Here is a 22,336-nt window from a genome sequence, read left to right on the forward strand (position 1 = left end):
CAATGAGACAGCGCTGAGCGCCGGAAGTGGGGCCGAAGGAAAACACGGAGAGGGAGCCCGGCCGGGATAGGAAGAGGCTGGGGACCGCGGCGAAGGTGGTGAGTGCTCCTGGGCGCCTTCTCCCAACGTCCCTGCCAGACTCGCCTCTGGGCTGATTCTCCAGTTGGTTTCCTGGACTCCAGAGTAGTGGTCCGGCCTGGCCCCGGAGGTGCGTTGGTTCCATCCCCCGCCGGCTTCCTCGCACCAGTTTGGGTGACCGAGGAACCCCCAGGCCGGCAGAGACTGAGCTCTCGGGTTCGAGTCCGTGTTTTCACTTTTTATCAGACTGCGGGCGCAGAAGATGGGATTTGGGTCAAGACATTCGGCTCTGGCCCCCTGGCTGGCCGGGGGAACCCTGGAACCCTATGGAGACAGCAGGTCACTTCCTGCTTCCTGGTCCCCACGGTGGCTTCTTGGCCAGGAGTGCAGGGACGCCTCCTCTTTCTCCACGTCGGTCTCAAAAGGGTGGAAACTAAGGCAGATCGGTGGTGGAGCGGTCAGATGGGGATTGAAGAGGAGTGTCATTCCTCAGGGAATTGCTGTTCCTGACAAAACCAAACTTGTTTGGGGTTGGAGAATGGGGATTGAGGAGGTTAGCTGGAGTTGTCCCCTGATCGGAAACCCAGCCCCTTTGATTACGGCTGCACCTTGGTCGGGAGCCCAGCCCTTCCGTAACCTAAGCGCTCAAAGCCAGTCTGTCCAGAGTAGTGGTGGTGAAGGGACGGAAAATTGGAGTTGAAAGATGTAGTACTCCTCCGTTCACGTAAAGTTTCGGTGTATAACACTTACAAGTAATTACCAACTTAAAAAAAAAGACTGTTTCGGTAGTTTAGTAATAATATTGCCTTGGAATGCGGTTTTCTTTGAAGAGAAACGCTTTGTTACAGAAGGAAAAGCCGACCATACTTGGTTTGAGTAGTACTCTCTACTATGCTACCGTTCTGGAACCTATAGAGCTTCTCTTATTCACAGATTTAATCTTCATGCTAAATAGTAAGTATTAATTTTCATGAAGACTGTTAGAGGACCAAGCCTCCCAACCTCTAGAGTATTGCACTGATTATTAAGAATGTGATAGAATTTTTATTTTAAAAAAATAGGGAAAGAGTTTCACAGGCTTTGGGCATCTGTACGATAAATGTGTTATTTTGTATACTTGTATGATGTCTTGTTATATAGTTTGATATTTTCCCAAAATGCCTTCTTTCAGGTGCAAAGTAAGAAAATTGAAGTCAAAGACCATGGGAGATACAGCAAAACCTTATTTCGCGAAGCGCACTAAAGACCGGGGGACTATGGATGATGATGACTTCAGAAGGGGTCACCCCCAACAAGATTATTTAATAATAGATGACCATGCGAAAAGCCATGGCAGTAAAATGGAAAAGGGCCTTCAAAAAAAAAAGATAACACCAGGGAACTATGGGAATACCCCCAGAAAAGGACCATGTGCTGTTTCCAGCAATCCATATGCATTTAAAAACCCAATCTACAGTCAACCTGCTTGGATGAATGACAACCACAAAGATCAGAGTAAGAGATGGCTGTCTGATGAACATACTGGTAATTCGGACAACTGGAGAGAATTCAAACCTGGACCTAGAATTCCTGTTATAAACCGACAAAGAAAAGACTCCTTTCAAGAAAATGAAGACGGTTATCGGTGGCAAGACACAAGAGGCTGCAGAACTGTGAGACGACTGTTTCATAAAGACCTAACAAGCCTAGAAACCACGTCAGAAATGGAAGCAGGAAGTCCTGGTAATGTTTTCCAACTTGTCAGATCACAACCTCAGAGTCAGCAATGTCTTATTCTTTTTCATCCAAATGAGTTTTGTTATTTTCAGCAATTTCGTTTTCAGTTTTTCATAGTTTCTGTTTTAAGAAGTGGTCACTTAGTATGATTATTTTAAGGATTGTAATCATGATATTTGGGCAGCTTCAACACATTTCACATGTTGATCCCTTTAAAAGTTTACTTTGCCCCAAGGCTCATTTTACTTCAGTAAACATGTTTTCTATAACGTTTTTTACAGAAGAGGGTAGCTATATGCCCCAGGGGATCATATCGTAATTGCTCAGTGGTTTTTGTGTTTTCAAAATTATGATTATAATTTTGTATTTGAATAATTAATGTGTTCATAATATAAATGACAGAATATAAAGGTTGTTTTTTTAAAAAAACTTGTTGATGTACAAACACAGTATACACTGCGTATATCTCCTGCCACAGGAGATACATCTTTTGGGTATAGTGTCAGTGTCCCGAGATGAATAATCTGAGATCTTTGTTTTTCAAAAGGGATCATGACAAACAGATTGAGAAACAAGTTTAGAAAGTCGGAAATAGATTCAAGCTTTGCTGTTTGGTTTCAGTAAGACCAAAACTAATTTCTCAGTGCCCTCACATGCTTGGTTAATTGCCCCAAAGGGATAATAAGGAGGTAATATGTTTTTCTAAAAGTAAAAAGTAGATTTTGTCCACGTGGCAATGATTTCTACAAACAGGAAGGCTATTTTTATCTAATGGGTAATATTTACTGAAATGAAATAAAGTCACAAATTGGATGGAAAAAAATGAAACAATATCATAGTTGGAAACATGGACTTGTAAGTTTATTGACTGAAAGCATTTTTTAGTGGTCGTACAGAATGTGCTTCAAACTGGCCAGCACTTTTAAATAAATTTTTTTTAGTTTAAATGCATTCAGGGAATATGGACACTTTGTAGATCGCCCGATGCCTTTTCATGTTTTCTCACAGTGACCAGTTCATACACAGGTTACCTATAAGGTGTTTGAGTTTGTGTCCCATGCATATGAATACTTAAAAGCAAAAAGGTTGTCTTTTATTTTTACAAGGTCTTAGGATAAAAATGAAAGTCTCAAGTGCTTACTGATATTAAATGGGGGGAAATGTGCTATTTGGTATTTTTTTCTTTTTTCGTAGATTCTTCTAGTTGTCAGATCCATTTATTTTTATTTTATTTTATTTTATTTTTTGAGATGGAGTCTCGCTGTGTCACCCAGGCTGGAGTACAGTGGCGCGATCTTGGCTCACTGCAACCTCCGCCTCCTGGGTTCAAGCGATTCTCCTGTTTCATCCCCCAGAGTAGCTGGGACTAGAGGCGCGTGCCACCACACCCGGCTAATTTTTGTATTTTTTATAGAGACAGGGTTTCACCATATTGGCCAGACTGGTCTCGAACTCTTAACCTCCGGTAATCTACCCACCTTGGCGTCCCAAAGTGCTGGGATTACAGGTGTGAGCCACCGCACTCAGCCTGATTTTTTTTTTTTCTTTGAGACAGTCTTGCTGTGTCACCCAGGCTGGAGTGCAGTGATGTGACCTCCTGTCACTGCAGCCCCTGCCTCCCAGGATCAAGCAATTCTCATGTCTCAGCCTCCCGAGTAGCTGGGACTACAGGTGCACACCACCATGCCCAGCTGATTTTTCTATTTTTTAAATAGAGATAAGGTTTCTCCCTGTTGGCCAGGCTGCTCTTGAACTCCTGACCTCGAGTGAGCCACCCGCCTCGGCTTCCCAAAGTGCTGGGATTACAGGCGTGAGCTACCGCACCTGGTTCTCAGATATTTTTAAATTGGAAAATTAAGAGTATATATCAATATCAAGTAGCAGAAACAGAATGAAGTGTTATAAAGGCGTTAAGTAGTAGGGAGACATAAAACTTAAATCTTAAAGCTAGAAATAGCTTAAAGAATTATCTGATGCAGCACTCTGTTGTGATATATCAAAGATGTAATCACAATTTTACAAATCAGGGAGCTGCAGCTCGGAGAGGTTAAATTTACACAGACCTGTTTATGCAGAGCAGTAAATGAGGAAGTAGAACTAAAATTGGGGACTTACTCTGGCCATTAACTCAGCCTCGCTGGACCTGAAATCCTGACGGCGGAGCTGAACATTTCTTGATAATTTCTGGGCTTTTAATTTGTGCTTTTCTTTGTTAAAAATTGTGTCTATTTAAGTATTTCTGTATTACTGTGTCTAGGTGGGATGTGGGCAATTTTGTTACCTATAGTCAGTCTTGTAGAAGTTGATCTTGAAAACCATTTTACTTTATTATTATTATTATTATTATTGAGATGGAGTCTCACTCTGTCATCCAGGCTGGAGTGCAGTGGCGCGATCTTGGCTCACTGCAACCTCCACCTCCTAGGTTCAAGCAATTCTCCTGCCTCAGCCTCCTGAGTAGCTGGGACTATAGGCATGCACCACCACACCTGGCTAATTTTTATACTTTTAGTAGAGTCAGGGTTTCAGCATGTTGGCCAGGACTAGTCTCGATCTGCTGACCTCCTGATCTGCCTGCCTTAACCTCCCAAAGTGTTGGGAGTACAGGTGTGAGCCACCACACCCGGCTGAAAAGCATTTTAAAAAGAAAGTTTGTCAAAAATTTGCAGCTAGACATTAAAAGGAACTGTTTGCTGACCACAGAAACTTATGTTTTCTTATTTTATTTGTATTCTTATAAAAGCAACTAAAGAAGTTGCTTTTAAATGTATTTGAATAGGAGATTAATTTTGCTATCTTTTTATTGGAGGTAATTCAAAAGCTTGCATGTTTTCCCTGTATGACACACAGGTATATGCTTTCACAGTTATTAAGTAAAGAATTATTCAGTTTCTGTCCCTTGAAAATCTTCATATAGGAAGCATTAAGCTTGGTATAACATTATTTACTTTAGAGAGATTCAACTGAAAGTATAAACTAAAAAGGATCTCATTAAAGAGATTGAAATTTCTTTATCAAAATTGTGTCTTAATAAGGAAGGGTCTTATTCAACAATGTGAGAAGATATAATGGAAATTATGATACATTTGCTTTTTGTTTTCCCATAAATACAGTACTACCTTCTGTTTTTTTCAGCTCTACATTACTGCCCCTACTTTAGCCCTCAAATGTCCTAGATTGCCAATTTAATGTATTTGGGACATTGCCATTAATGATCTTAGCTGGAAAGCATCCACTCAAATACACATGTCCTTTGTGAACCATATGCAAATAAAATATGGGAAACTTGGAATGCTGAATATAGGGAACTCTTATTACAATAAATCTGAGGTAAGCCAGGTGGTCTTCCTCCAAGTGATTATGAGAATTGTTCTTTTTCTCTTTTGTTTTTTTTGAGATGGAGTTTCATTCCTGTCAGCCAGGCTGGAGCGCAATGGTGCGATCTTGGCTTACCACAACCTCCCGAGTTCAGGCAATTCTCCTGCCTCAGCCTCCCGGGTAGCTGGGATTACAGGTGCCTGCCACCACACCCAGCAAATTTTTGTATTTTTAGTAGGGATGGGGTTTCACCATGTTGGCCAGGATGGTCTCGAACTCCCGACCTCAGGTGATCTGCCTGCCTCAGCCACCCAAAGTGCTGGGATTACAGGCATGAACTATCACACCTGGCCGACAATTTTTCGTCGGTACCTAGCTTTACCCTCCAAGAGTCCCTCTGGTGAGATTTTGACAGTTTTTACCACGCATGCCTGTGAAACTAGGTTTAGAAGGTTATATTGCCTTTCGGTGCTAGTCCACTCCAGATGTGAATGCGTATGTTCCAAGAAGGGATTTTAGTAATTTCTCTCCAGTTTTTATGTTGTTAGTTAGAAGGCTGAATTTCAGGATTTCATCCTTTGTTTGTTTGTTTGTTTTATAGATAGAGTCTCACTTTGTCACCCAGGCTGGAGTGCAATGGTGCAATCATGACTCACTGCAGCCTCACCTCCTAGGCTTAAGCAGTCCTTCCATCTCAGCCTCCCAATTAGCTGGGACCACAGGAGTGAGTCATCTTGCCTGGCTAATTTTTTTCATTTTTGCTAGAGATGACATCTCACTATGTTGCCCAGGCTGGTCTTGAACTCCTGAGCTCAAGCAGCCCCTCCGACCTCAGCCTCCCAAAGTGCTGGGAATTACAGGCATGACCCACTGCACCTGGCCCCATCCATATTTTAATCTATATTTTCAATCCCTTTGATTTAGCCATGTGTTCTTGGAGAAGTTATTCTCTTGGATTAGCATTGTCCCCATCTGTACAATGGGGACAATATTAGTATTAGCAGGATTGCTGTAGGGATTAAATGAGGCAGTACATATAAAGTGCTTTACATCTATTGCACAATAAGATACACCATCGTGGTAGCTGCCGTTATCTGACAGAATTTATGCAGCCATCCACTTCTGTATAAAAGCACTAGGAGTTAATTGTGGTCTTTGGAGGAAGAAAGAAGTTACTCTTTCTAGAAAATGACAGCAAATATAGTTATGTGGAGAAGCCTTTGTGACCAGAAGAGAGGAAGAGTTTAAAAAAGGAATTCGGTTCCCTATCGCTAACTGGCTTGCGAACTAACAGGGGCGTTTCTAAAGGGTATTGCAATGTTATTTTAAATTTGTAATGAGTTTTTGCCTAAGAAACCTGTAATAAACACTGAAGTTAGATGCAACTTTTTTCGATAATGTTTACTAAATGAGCATGGATATATCTCTAAGTAGAAGAAATGCTTATCTGAAAAAGAAATTTTTTTCGACCAGAAATGCTGGCCCTAAAAGATTATAATAATTTCATCGGGAGTAGGCGGGTATTAAAAAGAAAGTATTAAGGTAGCCCAAGGTAGCCTGATTTTCTGTTGAAATGACAACTTACCTTTTAGTATTTTATTTGTTCAGTGCATTTTGATTGAGTTTTTGAAACAACTTTTCCAACACTTTAATTTTTTTAATTTTCTCATATTATGGAAGTTGTTTGCAGAATTTTGTGATTGTCATCTCAGGTAGTTTTAGCACAATACTTGCTGCCTATTCTTTAGAGCTCTCAGCAAGCTTTTTAAAAATTGGAGGTCCTATAAAATTTCCTTTTCAGCCAGCCAGTTCATTGTAATTGCCATACTAGTAGTCATGAGTTCCTCTGAAAACTTGATGGAGGAATTACTTCATGTAGGGCTTTTCAGTAAGTTTACATTTCCAACCACTAATGTGTTACTAATAGTTTCATTTTTTAAAGCTTGATATAAGTTGTCAAAACTATCTAAAGCAATTTTTTATCATTTAATCCCACAATCACTTTAACAAGTTGAAAAGTTGTAGGTTTTAAAAAGAAACAGGATTATTTTTATTCATTACAAGGATTATGGAACTAATAGCAGAGTTTATAAACAAATGTACTTAGAGAAAACTTTTGTTTCAACTGCCAGTTGTTTTTTTCCTTTGAAATATGCTCAGCATACAGGCCGTTCAAAGAAGCTAAAATAAAAGCAAAGGTAAAATGAGAGATAGTTGTCCTTAGTAAATACAATTTTGGCTTGGACTTCTTCATATTAATGGAGGAACCTCGCTTATGTGTTATCGAAGTCTAAATTTGCAACTAAATGAGTGATTTTTCACTCCAGATGAGGATATAGTTGATTTCTGAGTTGTCCAGGGGTACATTGTCCATTTTGCCTTACTGAGGTTGTTCACTTACAGAAGATGAAACCAAATGTGGATGGTTTTAATGAGAATAACAGGTGTACTTACAGATGTTATGGAATATATAAGATATTTTACAATATGTATTGTGGTATATTAAATATAATAGAATTATACATGTACTTGCCTATAATTTTTCTGTTGCTTTACTATGCTCAGCAGTATACCAGGAAGAGATAATAAAAATCAAATTATATGACTGAAGTAGAATTCTTTTAAGTTTTCCAAAAAGCTGATTTGTATGGATTAATGTCTGCAGGTGACGCACTCACTGAATACAATATTCAAGCATGTTGTCCGTGGAATTCAAGCATGTTGTCCATGGGACAGCTACCTTTCCTTCTGCTCTGCATTCGGATGGGATTTATTCTCTCCCATGATTTCATGCATATGTAACGTCTGCTTTTTACTCAGGAGTAGCATTATTTAATATTGCCAATAATATTTCTCCCCCAACTGAAGAAAACAAGAAGCAGAGGTCCAGACCTAGGAAGCCACGGAAGACTAGAAATGAGGAAAACGAGCAGGATGGAGACTTGGAAGGCCCTGTGATCGACGAATCTGTGCTTTCAGCGAAGGAGCTGCTGGGCTTACAGCAGGCTGAGGAGAGACTGAAGAGAGACTGCGTTGACAGGCTCAAGAGGGTAACATCCTTCTATGTATATTTATTGGTTAGAATCCTGGTTTGGGCCTAAATTTTGTTACTAATTGAGTATGCATGCTGTGATCAATTAGATATCCTACTTTGGTTATCAGTATTTAAGCACTACAAGTTAAAAGTGATATCCAGTGTGATTTAATAGGATTAGGAGTCATTGCTATTGTACCTAAAATGACTGTTAGGGGAGTGATAAAGGGAACAATGACAGGAGCAATTTTAAAAGTGAAGAAGCCAGGCACAGTGGCATTCCTGTAGCCCCAATTACCTGCGAGGCTGAGGTAAGAGGATTGCTTGAGTTCAGGAGTTTGGGGCTGTAGTATGCTCTAATGGCATCTGTGAATAGCCAGTTCACTCCAGCCTGGGCAACATAGTGAAACTCCTGTCTCTTTAGAGAAAAGAAATTGAAGGGGAAATCATTTCCTGGCTGATTTTGTTTATCTGAATGTTTGGTTTTACTTATGTCTCTCTAAATAAATCTCTTCAAATTATAGCGACCACGAAACTACCCTGCAGCCAAGTACACCTGCAGACTCTGTGATGTTTTAATTGAATCCATTGCATTTGCCCATAAGCATATCAAGGAGAAGAGGCACAAGAAAAACATTAAGGTAAATTGAATGTAACCCAAACAAGTCTGCTTACCTGTGAGTTGTTATTACTTGTCATCTTTGTGGCTTTCTTCTCCTTAAGGCTATGATATTGATAACTTTACTGCTTTATTTATTGAATATATTTGAGCCAAAATACATAATACTAGTCAGATGTATTTACTGGTTAATTTTGTGAATTTCCTTAAGGGCAGCATCAGGATATATGAAGTCATTGATAGGACCCAGGTATATGTCCTTATACTAGTATTAAAGCAAACAGTGTTTGTAAGTGCTGTTTTTAATATTCTTTCCTTACACTTTCTCCTTATGCCCGCCTATCCTCTGTTATCACTGAGCCACATTATGTGCAAAAGGAAGTATGTGTATGTTTGATAGGATGAAAAATAACACAGCTAAGATGAGAAGGGAGGCCTAAGAAAAAGAAAACTCTATAGGGCGTTGTCTTCGTGAATGGTAGAAGGTAAAAACTATGTGTAAGTCATTTTTAATCTCAACATTTGATCTTAAAAGGAGAAGCAAGAGGAAGAGTTGCTCACTACGTTACCCCCACCAACACCCTCCCAGATAAATGCAGTTGGCATTGCCATTGACAAAGTGGTACAGGAATTTGGCTTACACAATGAGAACTTGGAACAGAGGCTAGAAATTAAACGTATCATGGAAAATGTGTTCCAACACAAGTTACCAGGTATTTTCTAGATTTGTTTTTCTATTTAACTACCTAAAAGTACCTCATTTGTTTCTCCTACCAGTAGTAATTTTCACCAGATAAAAATTTATTTCCCATGTCATGAAGCTCTCATGTTTTCTGTTTCTTTTGTTTTTTGTTTTCCCTAGCTTTCCCCAAGGTAACAAGGACTTTCATACGCATTGTCATTGCATTATCAATTTTACCCTGTGTGCGAGCTTTAAGTTGAATGCCCTGCATTATTGGGACACTATGGGACTCCTGTGTATATATTTGTTTGCCTTTCTACTCATCTAAATTGACACCATATTTTGAGTTAAAATCAAGAGAGGTATCCTGAAGTTATTTTCAGGTTATTCAAGTCAAAAAAAAAAAAGATTTTATTTAACTGTACTTAAAAGAATTGTAACATCTAAAGTGAACTTTGAAAACCAGTTTTAATAAATTTGTATTGGATTTTATGCACTGTTGAGTTGATTTTCCAAGTTATGTCTGTTTTCTGCCTGTTTTTAACTTTAGACTTTTGGCATGATAGGGAGGGGGGACAACTATTTGGAGTGTATTATATGAAAATTTAAGGTCAGATATGCTCCATGCCTGACACAACTGCTGTCAATCCTTGATAGCAACAAACCCCAGCCCACATCGTCCCCCAACCCCCACTGTCCATTCGTGTTTAGGTAAATGGTTGGAATAGCTTAATCATTCTCAATCCTTGCTGTGCATCAGAATTACCTGTGAAGCCAGGGACAACTATTTTTACAAAACTCGATAAGTGATTCTGATCCACAGCTAGGGTTGGAATCATTATTTGTATTTGTCACCTTATAAATCTTAAAACTATTTGTTCTACTGAAAGATCATACATATAGTATTTGTAACAGATATACTTTCATAAGAATAAGGGAAAATAATCTACTCATTTTATTATATAGGTGTTTCCTGAAAAGTCCATTGTAATTTTGATGATTTTTACTGTAAAATTTCATGTAAAAATGAATGTACTTTGTTGTGGAAAACTGCTAAAACCCAGTGAAATCACTTGAAGTTTAGCAAACCTTAAACAAACAAGAAAACCAACTCCTGATGAGAAAGGATACTATTTTGACATCATAGTAAAACATTGAAAATAAATGCTATAATATAGATAGTGCACATATACACACATACGTCTTCCTCTGAAGAGTGAAGTGCCTGCTGCCTAGCATTTTAAATTGTATCAGTGATATTGTAATTATTTTTCAAAAGTTTATCTATAGGGATTATGTTGTAGCAAACGCTTTTTGTTCATATTGAGAAATTCATATTAAATATGTCAAAAGATTTTTTTTTTATTGTTTTAGTGAAACCTCTTTATAGTAAGTTACACCTATGTGTGCATTCTAAAAGGTGAAAAGAAACGTTTGCATTAGCTCTTGAATATACTATCAGGTTTATAAATTTAAACAAAGGCATTCTTTTTCAACTGGCACATATTAAAAATTATTTTAAATAGTATTTTCTTCATAAAATGTGACATTTAGATAATAATATTTTCTTCATAAAATACATGATAATGTAGCAATTTGACATTTTACAACTGACATGAAGAGTGGCTGTTAAGCTAAATGATAGTTGATGCTGCCTTCCCTGTTAAATGAAGTGAAGAGCAAAGAGCCACCTATTTCTATCCTTTGTTTATGCTAGTCTTGAATACGAGTTTGCTTTTTTGTGTAATTTTAATTGATGCTTCTGTTTCTGAAATAGCAATGTTTTGTTACAACTTTTGAGAAATTTTACTGTATTTATGACATTTATTTATTTATTTATTCATTTATTTGTTTACTTTTTAGATTGTTCCCTAAGATTATATGGGTCATCCTGTAGCAGATTGGGTTTCAAAAATTCGGATGTAAACATTGACATCCAATTTCCAGCCATTGTAAGTACAAAATGAAATGCTGGCATTTTCAGAGTGGTATGGAAATTCTTTCTTGCAAATGTAAACTATGAATATATTTTAGATATTTGAAGATATTTTAAGTGTAATGACAGCATCTGCTTGCCTTCAGTTTCAGAACTTTTTTTTTTTTAATACTCTGCAAATTTTCATACTTATTTTAGTCTGTGGATCTTTTATACATCCAACACTAGTTTTTCAACCACGTGCACCTGATGGGGGTGTTTAGGTTCTGTTACTTTAAAAGAGTAAATTTTCTTGATAAAATCAACTTTCCAGTGGCAGAAAGGGAATTCAGATTTTAAACAGTATAGATATTTAAACATTTATGATCTGAAAGCTTAATTATCTCTGGAGTTTCCTCTTTTTGTATACCTATGTTATTAGAATAATTAGGCTTTTAAAGAATCACACCTAGCCTGGATTTCTGGTTTAAGCATGATTTAAAAGTATGTTGATGAGTTAGAATTTTAAAACTGGAGTGTAGCTGGGCACGGCACAGTTCTGTATTCCCAGCTACTCTGGAGGTTGAGGCAGGAGGATCACGAGCCCAGGAGTTCAAAGCTGTAGTTAGCTGTGACTGCACTTGAGAATTGCATCAGCCTGGGCAGCATAGTGAGACCCTCTCTCTTTAAAAAAAAAAAAAGAAGAAGAAGAAAAAACCAGAAGGCACTTTAGTAGATTATCTGTTTCTCTACTGGTAGTTCCCACAGGCCTGTTTATAAATGATCTGTTTGCAGTTATTTGGGTTGCTTGTTAAAAGTCCATATTCTGAGCTGGGTGCAGTGGCTTAACCCTCTAATCCCAGCTACTCGGGAGGCTGAGGTCAGAGGATTACTTGAGCCCAGGAGCTCATGAACAGCCTGGCCAGCCCCACCTCTCTCAAAAAAAAAGTCCAGATTCTGGGGCCCCAGAGGTTCTATTTTACAGCCTCTTACTTCTTGCTATACCTGACTGCTGTAGCTACCTGGTAAGCTACCCAGTAGACTGTTTTTTAACCTTAAATTCTGATCAGTGATTTACCAGCCATAGCAGTTATTTTATTTTGATCTGGTGTCATTAATTCATTTAGCAAATATTCACTAATCCCATTTGTATGGCAGACATACTAGGTTATAAAGGACAAAACAGAGATGGTTCCTCTTTATGGAACTCATCTAGTAAAGGAGATTAGTAATTACCTTGTAATTATAGTGAGAGCTCTGCAGGTAAAGATTCAGGGATAGAAAATGACAAGGGCTGGGCAGAGATAAAGCAGTCATGAAGGCCTCTTTGAAGAGGGAACATTTAAGCTGAGCTCTAAAAGATGAAAAGGAGCTTGCAGGAGAGGGGGAAACAGGGAGGAAAAGAGTTGCGGGCAGAGGGAGCAGCATTTGCAAGTACCTGAAATCAATAAAGAACTTGGCATATTCAAGGAGCTAAAAGAAAGGTTGTGTAAGTATGGTGAAGGGACCGAGAAAAAGAAGAGCAGGAGATGAGGATGGCAAGGTAGGCTGGGCTTGACTTGCAGAATCGTGTAGACCGTGGTAATTAAAGAATTTGGTTTTGACCGAAGGGCAGTAAGAAGTCATTGAGAGTTGTAAGGATACAGTTGATGATTTTCAATGGTTCTGGTTCCAATGCAAAACAAGGATTTTAAAAAGAAATGCAAGACGGACTCCAGGACCAGTAAGCTATCTGTTGCAATGGTATTAGAGAGAGAGGTAATATTGTTAGCAGTTTGACAAACTTCCAGCTACCACTTTGAGACTTGTTGAGAGGCAAATTACCTCAATAATTAGTTAATCAGGAGTTAGTTGTGTAGTAGGTCTCTTGCCCACATTCATCTTCATTTGGTGTTGATCTGTCTGTCTTTGATTGACATATGCAAACAGCATAGTGAGCAATTACTTTGGTAGCAATGTGCATTTCTCATTTAGAAAGGAATTTGGGGAACTTCGGATGAGTCTTATATCAGTGAAGCAAAATCACTTAGGAATAATTTCATGTATTCATTGATTTATTTCCTAGATGTCTCAGCCAGATGTCCTCTTACTTGTTCAAGATTGTTTAAAGAACAGTGGTAAGGCCAAATTCCACATTTTAAAATTTTTATGTTTATAATTTGGATATATCCTATCTCTCAAACTTTGAAAATAGCAAGGCATGCTTTTAAAATTATTTTTATGGGTAATATCCAAAGCAAAAAGCAAAGCAAATGCCCATGAATTATTAACTAAAGTCCTGTTAGTAGTTCTACTATGCAGAATAACCATTTCATAAGTAAAGCTTTTAGCTTGATGACATCGTCACTATTTATAAAGATTAAATGAGTCCTAGATGTGACTAAGAAATGCAAAATATGTAAAATGTACTCTTGAGGGTAAAACTAAAGGATAATCTGTTTTTATCAATGATAAAATCAATATTTTACCAACAGTGAATAGGTGTAACCCAACCCTGATTAATGAATCCGCAGTTGCGCCCATTTAGGTTTATCAGTTGTCTAATATAATGTCCAGCTTGGGGCTTTATGGCTTTTTGTGTTTTACATAGTCCTCATGAAACTGTATCATCTTTTGAATTAGTCATCCCCATCCTCCTTGTTTTGGTTAAATTTTGTCTTCAATCAATACATATTTTGACACTGAATATTTTAGTAGCTTTTGCAGCAACTTTGTTTTTAAATGTATTACCTATATTTCTAATTGTTATCCATGTAACATTTGAATTTTCTGATCCGATGATGTGGTCACTTCTAATGAAACATTCACTTTACAAACTAAGGATTTTATATTAATGTGATAACTTGGTTTTTGAATATAATATTTTTTCCTTTTCAAGTCATTTCAGAGCATTATTTAGTAGTGGTCTTTCAAAAGACTCACAGCTAAGGGACAGCTGGTACTTGTACTTTATCTGGTTCTGCTTTTAAACAAAGCTTTAATTAACCCACTTAATATTTTTTTTCTTCTTTCCTCAGACTCTTTTATTGATGTCGATGCAGACTTCCACGCTAGGGTGCCGGTGGTGGTGTGCAGAGAAAAGCAAAGGTCTCATTTCTTTAAGCTGTTTATTTATTAACTATCAACTCACCAAAAGCACAAGTTCTTTACTACATCCAATTTTTAAAATTATAAGCTTTTTATTTGGTTGTCACACATGGTTCCTACTAACATTATCCCTATACTTTTGGCATTTGATGTGAAGGGGGAAAATCCCATTTTAAAAATAATAAAATGACTTAAAAGAAAAAATATAGGAAGGAAGCATTTCAGTCCATTTCAACTTGATAAAAAAAACAGCCTTATTAAATGGTTACTTGCTGTAATCACCTGTATTTGCCATCCTCTTTAGCAGCATTTATGGCAGTGCTGAGTAACAGTGTGACCTCTCGGGTTTATCTCTCTCCCTCCCTCTGTTTGAAAGTATTACTGTCACTACTGTAAATGGGTGGTTTATGGGCTGTAATGATTGTTCACTAGGCACATTCCTCCAGCTCTTGGGAAAACACTCTTTTATTGTTACAGAGATGAATCATGCTCCCATTTGAAACATTTTATAATATTTTCCTTATTTGCATTTCCCCCAAAAAAATAATTTTAATATTTGAAAACAGAATTATGGATCTGAAAAATAAAGGTTACTCAGAAAATAGCCACGATATCTTTTTTGTAAAGAAAATTTACTTTATTAAATGACCCATAAAGATGTAGTAAGTTTTTTTCACTTTTTTCTTTTTGAAGTATTTATTATCCATGTATATTAGTTGTTGGCATAAAAGACACTTTCAGACCTGTATAACACTTTTTTCTTTTTTTCTTTCCCATCCTCATCCCCCACCTCTCACCAGTGGTCTTCTGTGTAAAGTGAGCGCAGGAAATGAAAATGCTTGTCTGACAACAAAGCATTTAACTGCCCTTGGAAAACTAGAACCAAAGCTGGTTCCTTTGGTGATTGCGTTTAGGTACTGGGCAAAGGTAGGCTAGAGTTCTTTATGCATGAATATATTCTACATATAGTATAAGCAGTATGCTTTGATTTTTACTTAATTTAATCTTCAGTGTTTAAATGCAAATTTATAGACATCAAAAGAGAAAGGCATCTGAATTTTGCAATGGAAACATGTACAGATGGAAGATTCAGTGTTTCTATTTCACTTTAACAGTATTGCTCAAAAGATCAGAATGATTTATAGGGCTTATTAAAAATCAGATTTGTGGGTCAAATCTCAGAGGATAAGGCCCAGGAACTTACATTTTAACTAGTTTACCACAGTGGTTGTTAGGCAAAGGAAAGTTGAGCTAAAGCTTCTCATATCATATCCAATAACATACAGAGAGACTGCAAAAAATAGAAGATATTCTCTGATCTTGTTTACATTTCCATAATGTTTTAAATATATTTCAATTAAAATACTCAAACAGTAGAAGATTTAACATTCCCCCAAAATGTAAGGTTGAGTCATGATTATAAAATTGAGATTCTGTCGCTTGAACCTGGGAGGTAGAGGTTGCAGTGAGCCAAGATTGCACCACTGCACTCCACCCTGGGTGAGAGAGCGAGACTCTGTCTCAAAAAAAAAAAAAAAAAAAAATTGAGACTCTGCGTATGTGCTTTTAGAGATAAGCAAAAGCTTTACTGATTCAGGTATATCAATACCAATAGATACTTCCTGTTTCTTGGATCCTGAACAAAGGATTTCCCACTCTTCACTGGGTAAATTATAATTATAATATGCTATCCTTTGAAAACCACCGCCTGCTTCATCACTAAGTAGAATGTGCCTTTTTAGTTGTTATTTCCATTAGTGATGATGAGTTTGTCCACATTCTCTCCCCACACCAACCTTTGTGACCAAAGCATGCATATGCCAGACGCTATGGGTTAGGGTAAGAGGACCATTGAACTGGCTTACATTTGTAACTGAACAAATATTTTTAATTCATTAACATGTATTCTAACCAAATGAATGAATTGACCATGTATATCAAAAAATAAAATAGGAAATAATATTTTAGGGCCATCCACAAGTGAGTATGGTTAACAGGATTATATATTCGAAATTGAAACTATCACTTAAAACCACAATATGTGGTTGCAAAAGTATAAGGAAGTTGTATATTTTGTAACTGCTATTTTTGTCTGAAGAATTACCGTAAATCATGTAGTAAACAAGAATGAGGTTACAGGTTTTAGGCCAAATCGTGTAAATGACAAATTCATACAAAAAGAATGCTTAACTTTCTTTTCTCTTGTTTGTAGCTTTGCAGTATAGATCGCCCTGAAGAAGGAGGTCTGCCACCTTATGTGTTTGCCCTGATGGCCATTTTCTTTCTTCAGCAGAGGAAAGAACCCCTTTTGCCTGTATATCTAGGATCATGGGTATAAAACATTTTTTTTGCTTATATATCTGAACTGATTTTATTACAGGTCCACAATTAAATTTTGCATAATTTCAAAATCTAGACACCTAACCAGAACTGATAATGGATTTATTTATTCTACTAGTGTGAATACTCATACCTTTCACTGCTGAAATACTAATGTGTTTGATTTCAGTATGCTGCCCTATAACCTGCTTAGGGATATTATTACCTTTCTAGACTGCAAAATCTCTTAATTTTTGAAATATGTGTGGTCCTGAGACGAACAAGAGACTGTGACCCTGTAAATTTACCATTTGGTACATTCTTTTTTTGGGTACAGTTTTCTAAATTGATACTTGGATTTACATATCACCTCCAGACAGACAGACTGTGGGAAGCATTTGGTACACTGTAACTTACTTTCTGTTTCTAATCTATTTCTCTCCATAACCTGTAAAAAAAAAATATATATATATATATATATACACACACACACATATACACACATATATATATATATATAAACATTGAGATTGCTACCTGTACCACAAGTTGCAGAACCTAATAGTCATCTCTTGAATAATATTTTGACATTATTTTTAAGATGAATTAGAATTCATGTGATCACTCTTTCTTTCTGGATAAATTAATGTTGAGTCGATTTGTTCAAATAAGATTTAAGAAGAGACCATCCGAAAGAGTCAAAATGATATTAGCTCATCCTCTTAGAAACCTTATTTTTAATCCCTTGGTATTACCTTGATATACTTTTATGTGTAGAAAGACTCCCATTTTATAGAAAGACCCCTTAGTGAAAAGCTTACTTTGACACATTGGCTATTGTAACTACTTTTCTTAATGCACATAGGTTTCTCTCATCATTTAAGGAGTTCTTAACAATGGGTACACGTCAAAAAATATATTTAAAGAGAATTTTTTCCTTATACTTAATAAGCTGAGATTAAGCAGGGACTTTTATCTATCAGGCCCTGGGAATAAAGACTGAAGTAGAATAACTCACTTGTAAAACTGTCCTGGCATAAGGGATTATTGCATGCTGTGTATCCTAGTAATCTAAAGGTACTTCTCTTTGTGCCTGTAGTATTGAAATGAGAGAATTCAGAGCCATGAGAGGGTATCGCTACCAGACTACTGTCCTGGTAGAAAAAAGAGCAAGAGAACAAAGTCAACCCTTAGCTGATAAATAACTCTTTCCAGCACACCCGAGTAGGAATCTGTGAAAGTCTTTGAAGTTTTCCTTTCACCTTGATCTAGGAGAGACAGGAATTTAGGATAGAATCAAATCAGTTGGACTCCTGCACCTAAAAAAACCCTGAAACAAGTTGGATAAGTTGCCTTACTCGCTGCTGTCTTACTGAGTGAGATCTGCTTTTTCATGTGTCTTGATCTTCTCTAAGTAGTCATCTGTCATTAACATGAGAATGCAGGAAAAAGAAAAACCTCTTCTGGTGATGAGATTCTCCCAAGGATACTTCAGGGTAGTACAGATACCCTTTCCTATGGCCAGCATATTATTTCCTTGTCAGTGATACCGGAAACTCTCTAAAGTGCTCCTCAGTTTGATTTTGATTGGATCATTTGTTTATTCATAATTTAATGACAAAGCAGGTATGTGGTGATCAAACACTGGATTGAAATCGTTGAATCCGTTAAGGCACGCTACCACCTGAACCAAAATGATCCTTGGTTTTCAACATTTTAAACTAGTTAGGAAGTGAAGAGAAAGGAACGAATATTTATTAAGTATCTTTATGCTAGATATTTTACATACATTATTTCTGCAGAAAATCCAATGAGGTCTTCATAATTATGTACGCAAAAGTATCTAAAAGTTAATTCCTTCCAAATATTTAAAGCACTGTGTAGACTAGTCATTGTAGTAGTCCCTGAAGTACAAAGATGGACAAGACCAAATTCCCTGTCAAGAAGTTTAGTGTATTGTGCACGTGTTTTCTGATCTGTCTTTTCACAAATCTTTTAGTCATTCTGTCCCAGCCTACCCAGATCTCTTCCATGTTGGAGACTCCAACCCTCTCCGACCTTTATTCCCAATCAAAAATCCCATTTTATTGTCCTTAAATCTTGGTATGATTGAGGTTAATCATAATGAGTTGTGAATGAAGAATAATTTTGTATTATACAAACCTAGTCCTTAGCAGATATTCATACTTTAGAGATGCGAGATAATATAGTAGAAAAAAGGGTAATTTTCAGATTTAACAGCACTGGGACTCATCTCGGTTTTGCCACTCACATCCTTGAGCAAGTGATTTAATCTCTGAGCCTCAGTGTCATTCTGAACCGTAAATGAAATAATGAATGTAAAACTCCTGAAACAAGGAAGGAGAACAAATGTTATAGTCCTTTCTTTCTTCAGTAGAAAGTCAAGTTCCACTTATGGTGTGGAAGTGTGAACTCCTAATCAAGTGATCCTTCTGCAGATAACAACCATAAACTCTGGGCAAAATACAGAAACAACAGCATGAATATCCTGCAGACTGAACAAATGCTAACAGGCTTTAGAGGGGAGTCAAAACTTGGAGCAAATGACCAACACAGAGTGAGTCTCCTGTTTTTCTGTAGCTCTACCCCTAAGGGCAGCTCTGATTTAACACAAAAATCAGTCCTCTTCCTGGCCAGAGGAACCAGGGCCACCAGCAGATAAGGGGTACAGGAGGAGGAACTGAAACGAAAGATAACAGAAGTGGAACCCTTAAAACCCTTAAAAAGAACCCTGAGTGTAAAAACTCAGGATGTCTCTGGCCAACTCCTGAACCAGTTTAGTTTGGCGTGAAAGGAACCCAGAAGTCGTCACTCTCATCCTCACAAGAAAAAAAAGACCGAATAAATGGAAAATCAGCAATCCTTTTTGGATCCATCAGACAGTTGATGTCATGGGCAAACCACTGCCCCCAAAATTAGAGAGCAGGGTAATACCGTGAAGCACAGCTTACCAGAGCAGAAGGCCAGGAGCGGAATCCTGCCACTGAAGCCAACACTAGGGTAGAAAAATTGAAAGTGTAATTGACAAATTTCCCAAGGCTCAGTTTGGACAAGCTTGAGGGTTAAAAATTTGTCCCATGCTTAGGAGGGCTTCCTCAGACTTTTGCGTGAGTTATACCTCCAGGAATCCCACTAAGTTCTGAGGGTAAAGACCTGAGAAAAATCTCCCAGTGCTTCTGGCAGGATGAGAGGAAAGGTAGCCATTTAGAAATAATGTCCAGAGTGTTCTTTTATTATTGAAAGCCTGCGCTCCAGAGGTGCCATTTCAGTGAAGCCTAACCACCTTGGGTTTTACTAGCCAGGAGAGGGGAGGTACCTAACTCCACCCCTCTAGCCTTCCTTTCTCATCTAAGTAGGGGTGGTAGTAGGAGGACTGGGAAATACTTAAGAAGGTCACAGTCTAGGGGCACAGGCTCACTAAAAGACTGACACCTAATCTTAGGACTATACAGTGTTTCCCCTCTCCAGGAATCACAAGGTCTGAACTACAAGTCTCAGACCTTTTGTAAGAAGTCTTTAGGGAAACACAAAGGCAACAAGGGAGACAAAAACAAGGACACCAGAGGAAGTTTTCAGCCACGACAACTGCAGAAAACAGTAAACATCCTAATTCCCAGCCAGATAAACAAAACCTCATCCTAAAAGCCTCTTTACCCAGTATATCATGTCCAGCTTTCAACAAAAAATTACAAAGCATGCTAAAAGGCAAAAAGCACAGTTTGAAGAGACAGCATGTATCAGAACTTAACTTGGATATGACAGAAATGTTGAAATTGTCAGACCGGTAATTTAAAATAATAATATGCTAAAAGCTGTAATGGAAAAAGTGGACAACATGCAAGAATAAATGGGTAATATAAGCTGAGAAGTGAAAACTCTAAAAAGGTTTAAAAGGAAATGCTAGAAATCCAAAAAATTGTAACAGAAATGAATAATGCCTTTGGGCTCATTAGTCGACTAGATATAGCCAGGAAAAATCAGTGAATTTGAAGTGATAGCGACAGAAAATTCTCAAACTGAAAAGTAGAGAGGAAAAAGGAAGAGAATACCTAAGAACTGGGTCAATTAGTCCAGATTGAAACGTATGTATAATGGGAAGACCAACAGGAGAAGAAAGAGAAAAAAGAACAGAAGAAATAGTTGAAGGACTAATGACTGAGAATTTTTCAAAATTTTAATGCCAGACTCCTAAACCAGGCCTGTGTGGGGCAGACTGAATATAGTTAGGAGCCAAGGTTTAAAGAACTGATCCAAGATCTGAGCCACAATGTACTGGAGGTGTGATAATTTCCAGTTTGCCTAAACAAGTTAATTACCTGCTGCTAAAACAAAAACACTTTTTGGAGTAAAATAAATGATTCAAAATTTTAATAATGTAATATTTACAATATCTAAAATATAATCCAAAATTACTCCAAAAGAGTCAAGAAAGTGAGACCTACTCTCAAAGGAGAAGAAAATGAACAAAGGCAAACTCCAAGATGACCCAGATGCAACCGTCAAAGACATTAAAGCAGTTATTATAGCTATGCTTCATGACAGAGGAAATAATACACTTGGAATAAATGAGGAGATAGGAAATGTCAGCTAGAGAAGTAGGAAATATTCAAAGAACCAACTGGAAATTTTGTCTGAGTGGACAAACAGAAAACACTTAAATGTTAGACCTAAAACCAGTGATATCAGTAATCACCTTAAATATTGATAGACTAAATATCCCCACTAAAAAGCATAGATTACCAGAATGTATTTATTTATTTATAACTTTCAGGTTCAAGGTACATGTGCAGGCTTGTTATACAGGTAAACTCGTGCCACGGGTTTGTTGGACACATTATTTTATCACTCAGGTACTAAGCCTAGTTCCCAATAGGTTTTTTTTTTTGCTCCTCTCCCTCCTTCTACCCTTAACCCTCAAGTAGGCCCTGGTGTCCATTGTTCCCCTTCTTTGTGTCCATGAATTCTTCTTATTTAGCTCCCACGTATAAGTGAGAACTTGTGATGTTTAGTATTTGGTTTTCTGTTCCTATGTTAGCTTGCTGAGGGTAATGGCCTCCAGCTCCATCCGTGTTCCTGCAAAAGACATGATCTGGGTTTTGTTATGGCTGCATAGTATTCCACGGTGTGTATGTACCATAGTTTCTTTATCCAGTATATCCCTGATAGGCATTTAGGTTGATTCCACATCTTTGCTGTTGTGAATAGTGCTGCAGTCAACATTCGCATGCCTGTGTCTTTATGGTAGAATGATTTCTATTTCTCTGGGTATGTACTCAGAAATGGGATTCCTGGGTTGAATGGTAGTTCTGCTTTTAGCTCTTTGAGGAAAGTGTTCCCTTTTTGCCGCAGCCTTGCCAGCATCTGTTTTTTGTTTTACTTTTTAATAGTAGCCATTCTGACTGGTGTGAGATGGTATCTCATTGTGGTTTTGATTTGTGTTTCTCTAATGATTGGTGATGTTGAGCTTTTTGCATATGCTTGTTGGCCGCATGTATGTCTTCTTCAGAAAAGCGTCTGCTCATGCCCTTTGCACAAACTTTTTAAGGG

General features: G+C 37.5%; 1 protein-coding gene across 4 annotated transcripts in view; it reads left to right on the top strand.

Annotated features, from left to right (window-relative positions):
• ZCCHC6 (zinc finger, CCHC domain containing 6) overlaps positions 1–22,336 on the top strand; it is a 75,221-nt gene continuing 52,885 nt past the window's right edge. The window contains exons 1-10 of one of the 4 annotated variants that reach the window (XM_011975213.1): positions 1–208; positions 1,250–1,800; positions 7,981–8,162; positions 8,671–8,787; positions 9,301–9,478; positions 11,311–11,399; positions 13,428–13,479; positions 14,380–14,449; positions 15,250–15,376; positions 16,662–16,781. In XM_011975213.1, coding sequence (XP_011830603.1) covers positions 1,281–1,800; positions 7,981–8,162; positions 8,671–8,787; positions 9,301–9,478; positions 11,311–11,399; positions 13,428–13,479; positions 14,380–14,449; positions 15,250–15,376; positions 16,662–16,781 — 1,455 coding nt within the window. In that variant the 5' untranslated portion in view covers positions 1–208; positions 1,250–1,280. The remainder of the gene's footprint in view (positions 209–1,249; positions 1,801–7,980; positions 8,163–8,670; positions 8,788–9,300; positions 9,479–11,310; positions 11,400–13,427; positions 13,480–14,379; positions 14,450–15,249; positions 15,377–16,661; positions 16,782–22,336) is intronic. The other 3 variants (XM_011975214.1, XM_011975212.1, XM_011975215.1) reach the window with 3 other exon arrangements.

Source organism: Mandrillus leucophaeus, unplaced genomic scaffold (assembly GCF_000951045.1).
Source record: "Mandrillus leucophaeus isolate KB7577 unplaced genomic scaffold, Mleu.le_1.0 Scaffold152, whole genome shotgun sequence".
In the NCBI taxonomy this organism is placed as follows: Eukaryota; Metazoa; Chordata; class Mammalia; order Primates; family Cercopithecidae; genus Mandrillus; species Mandrillus leucophaeus.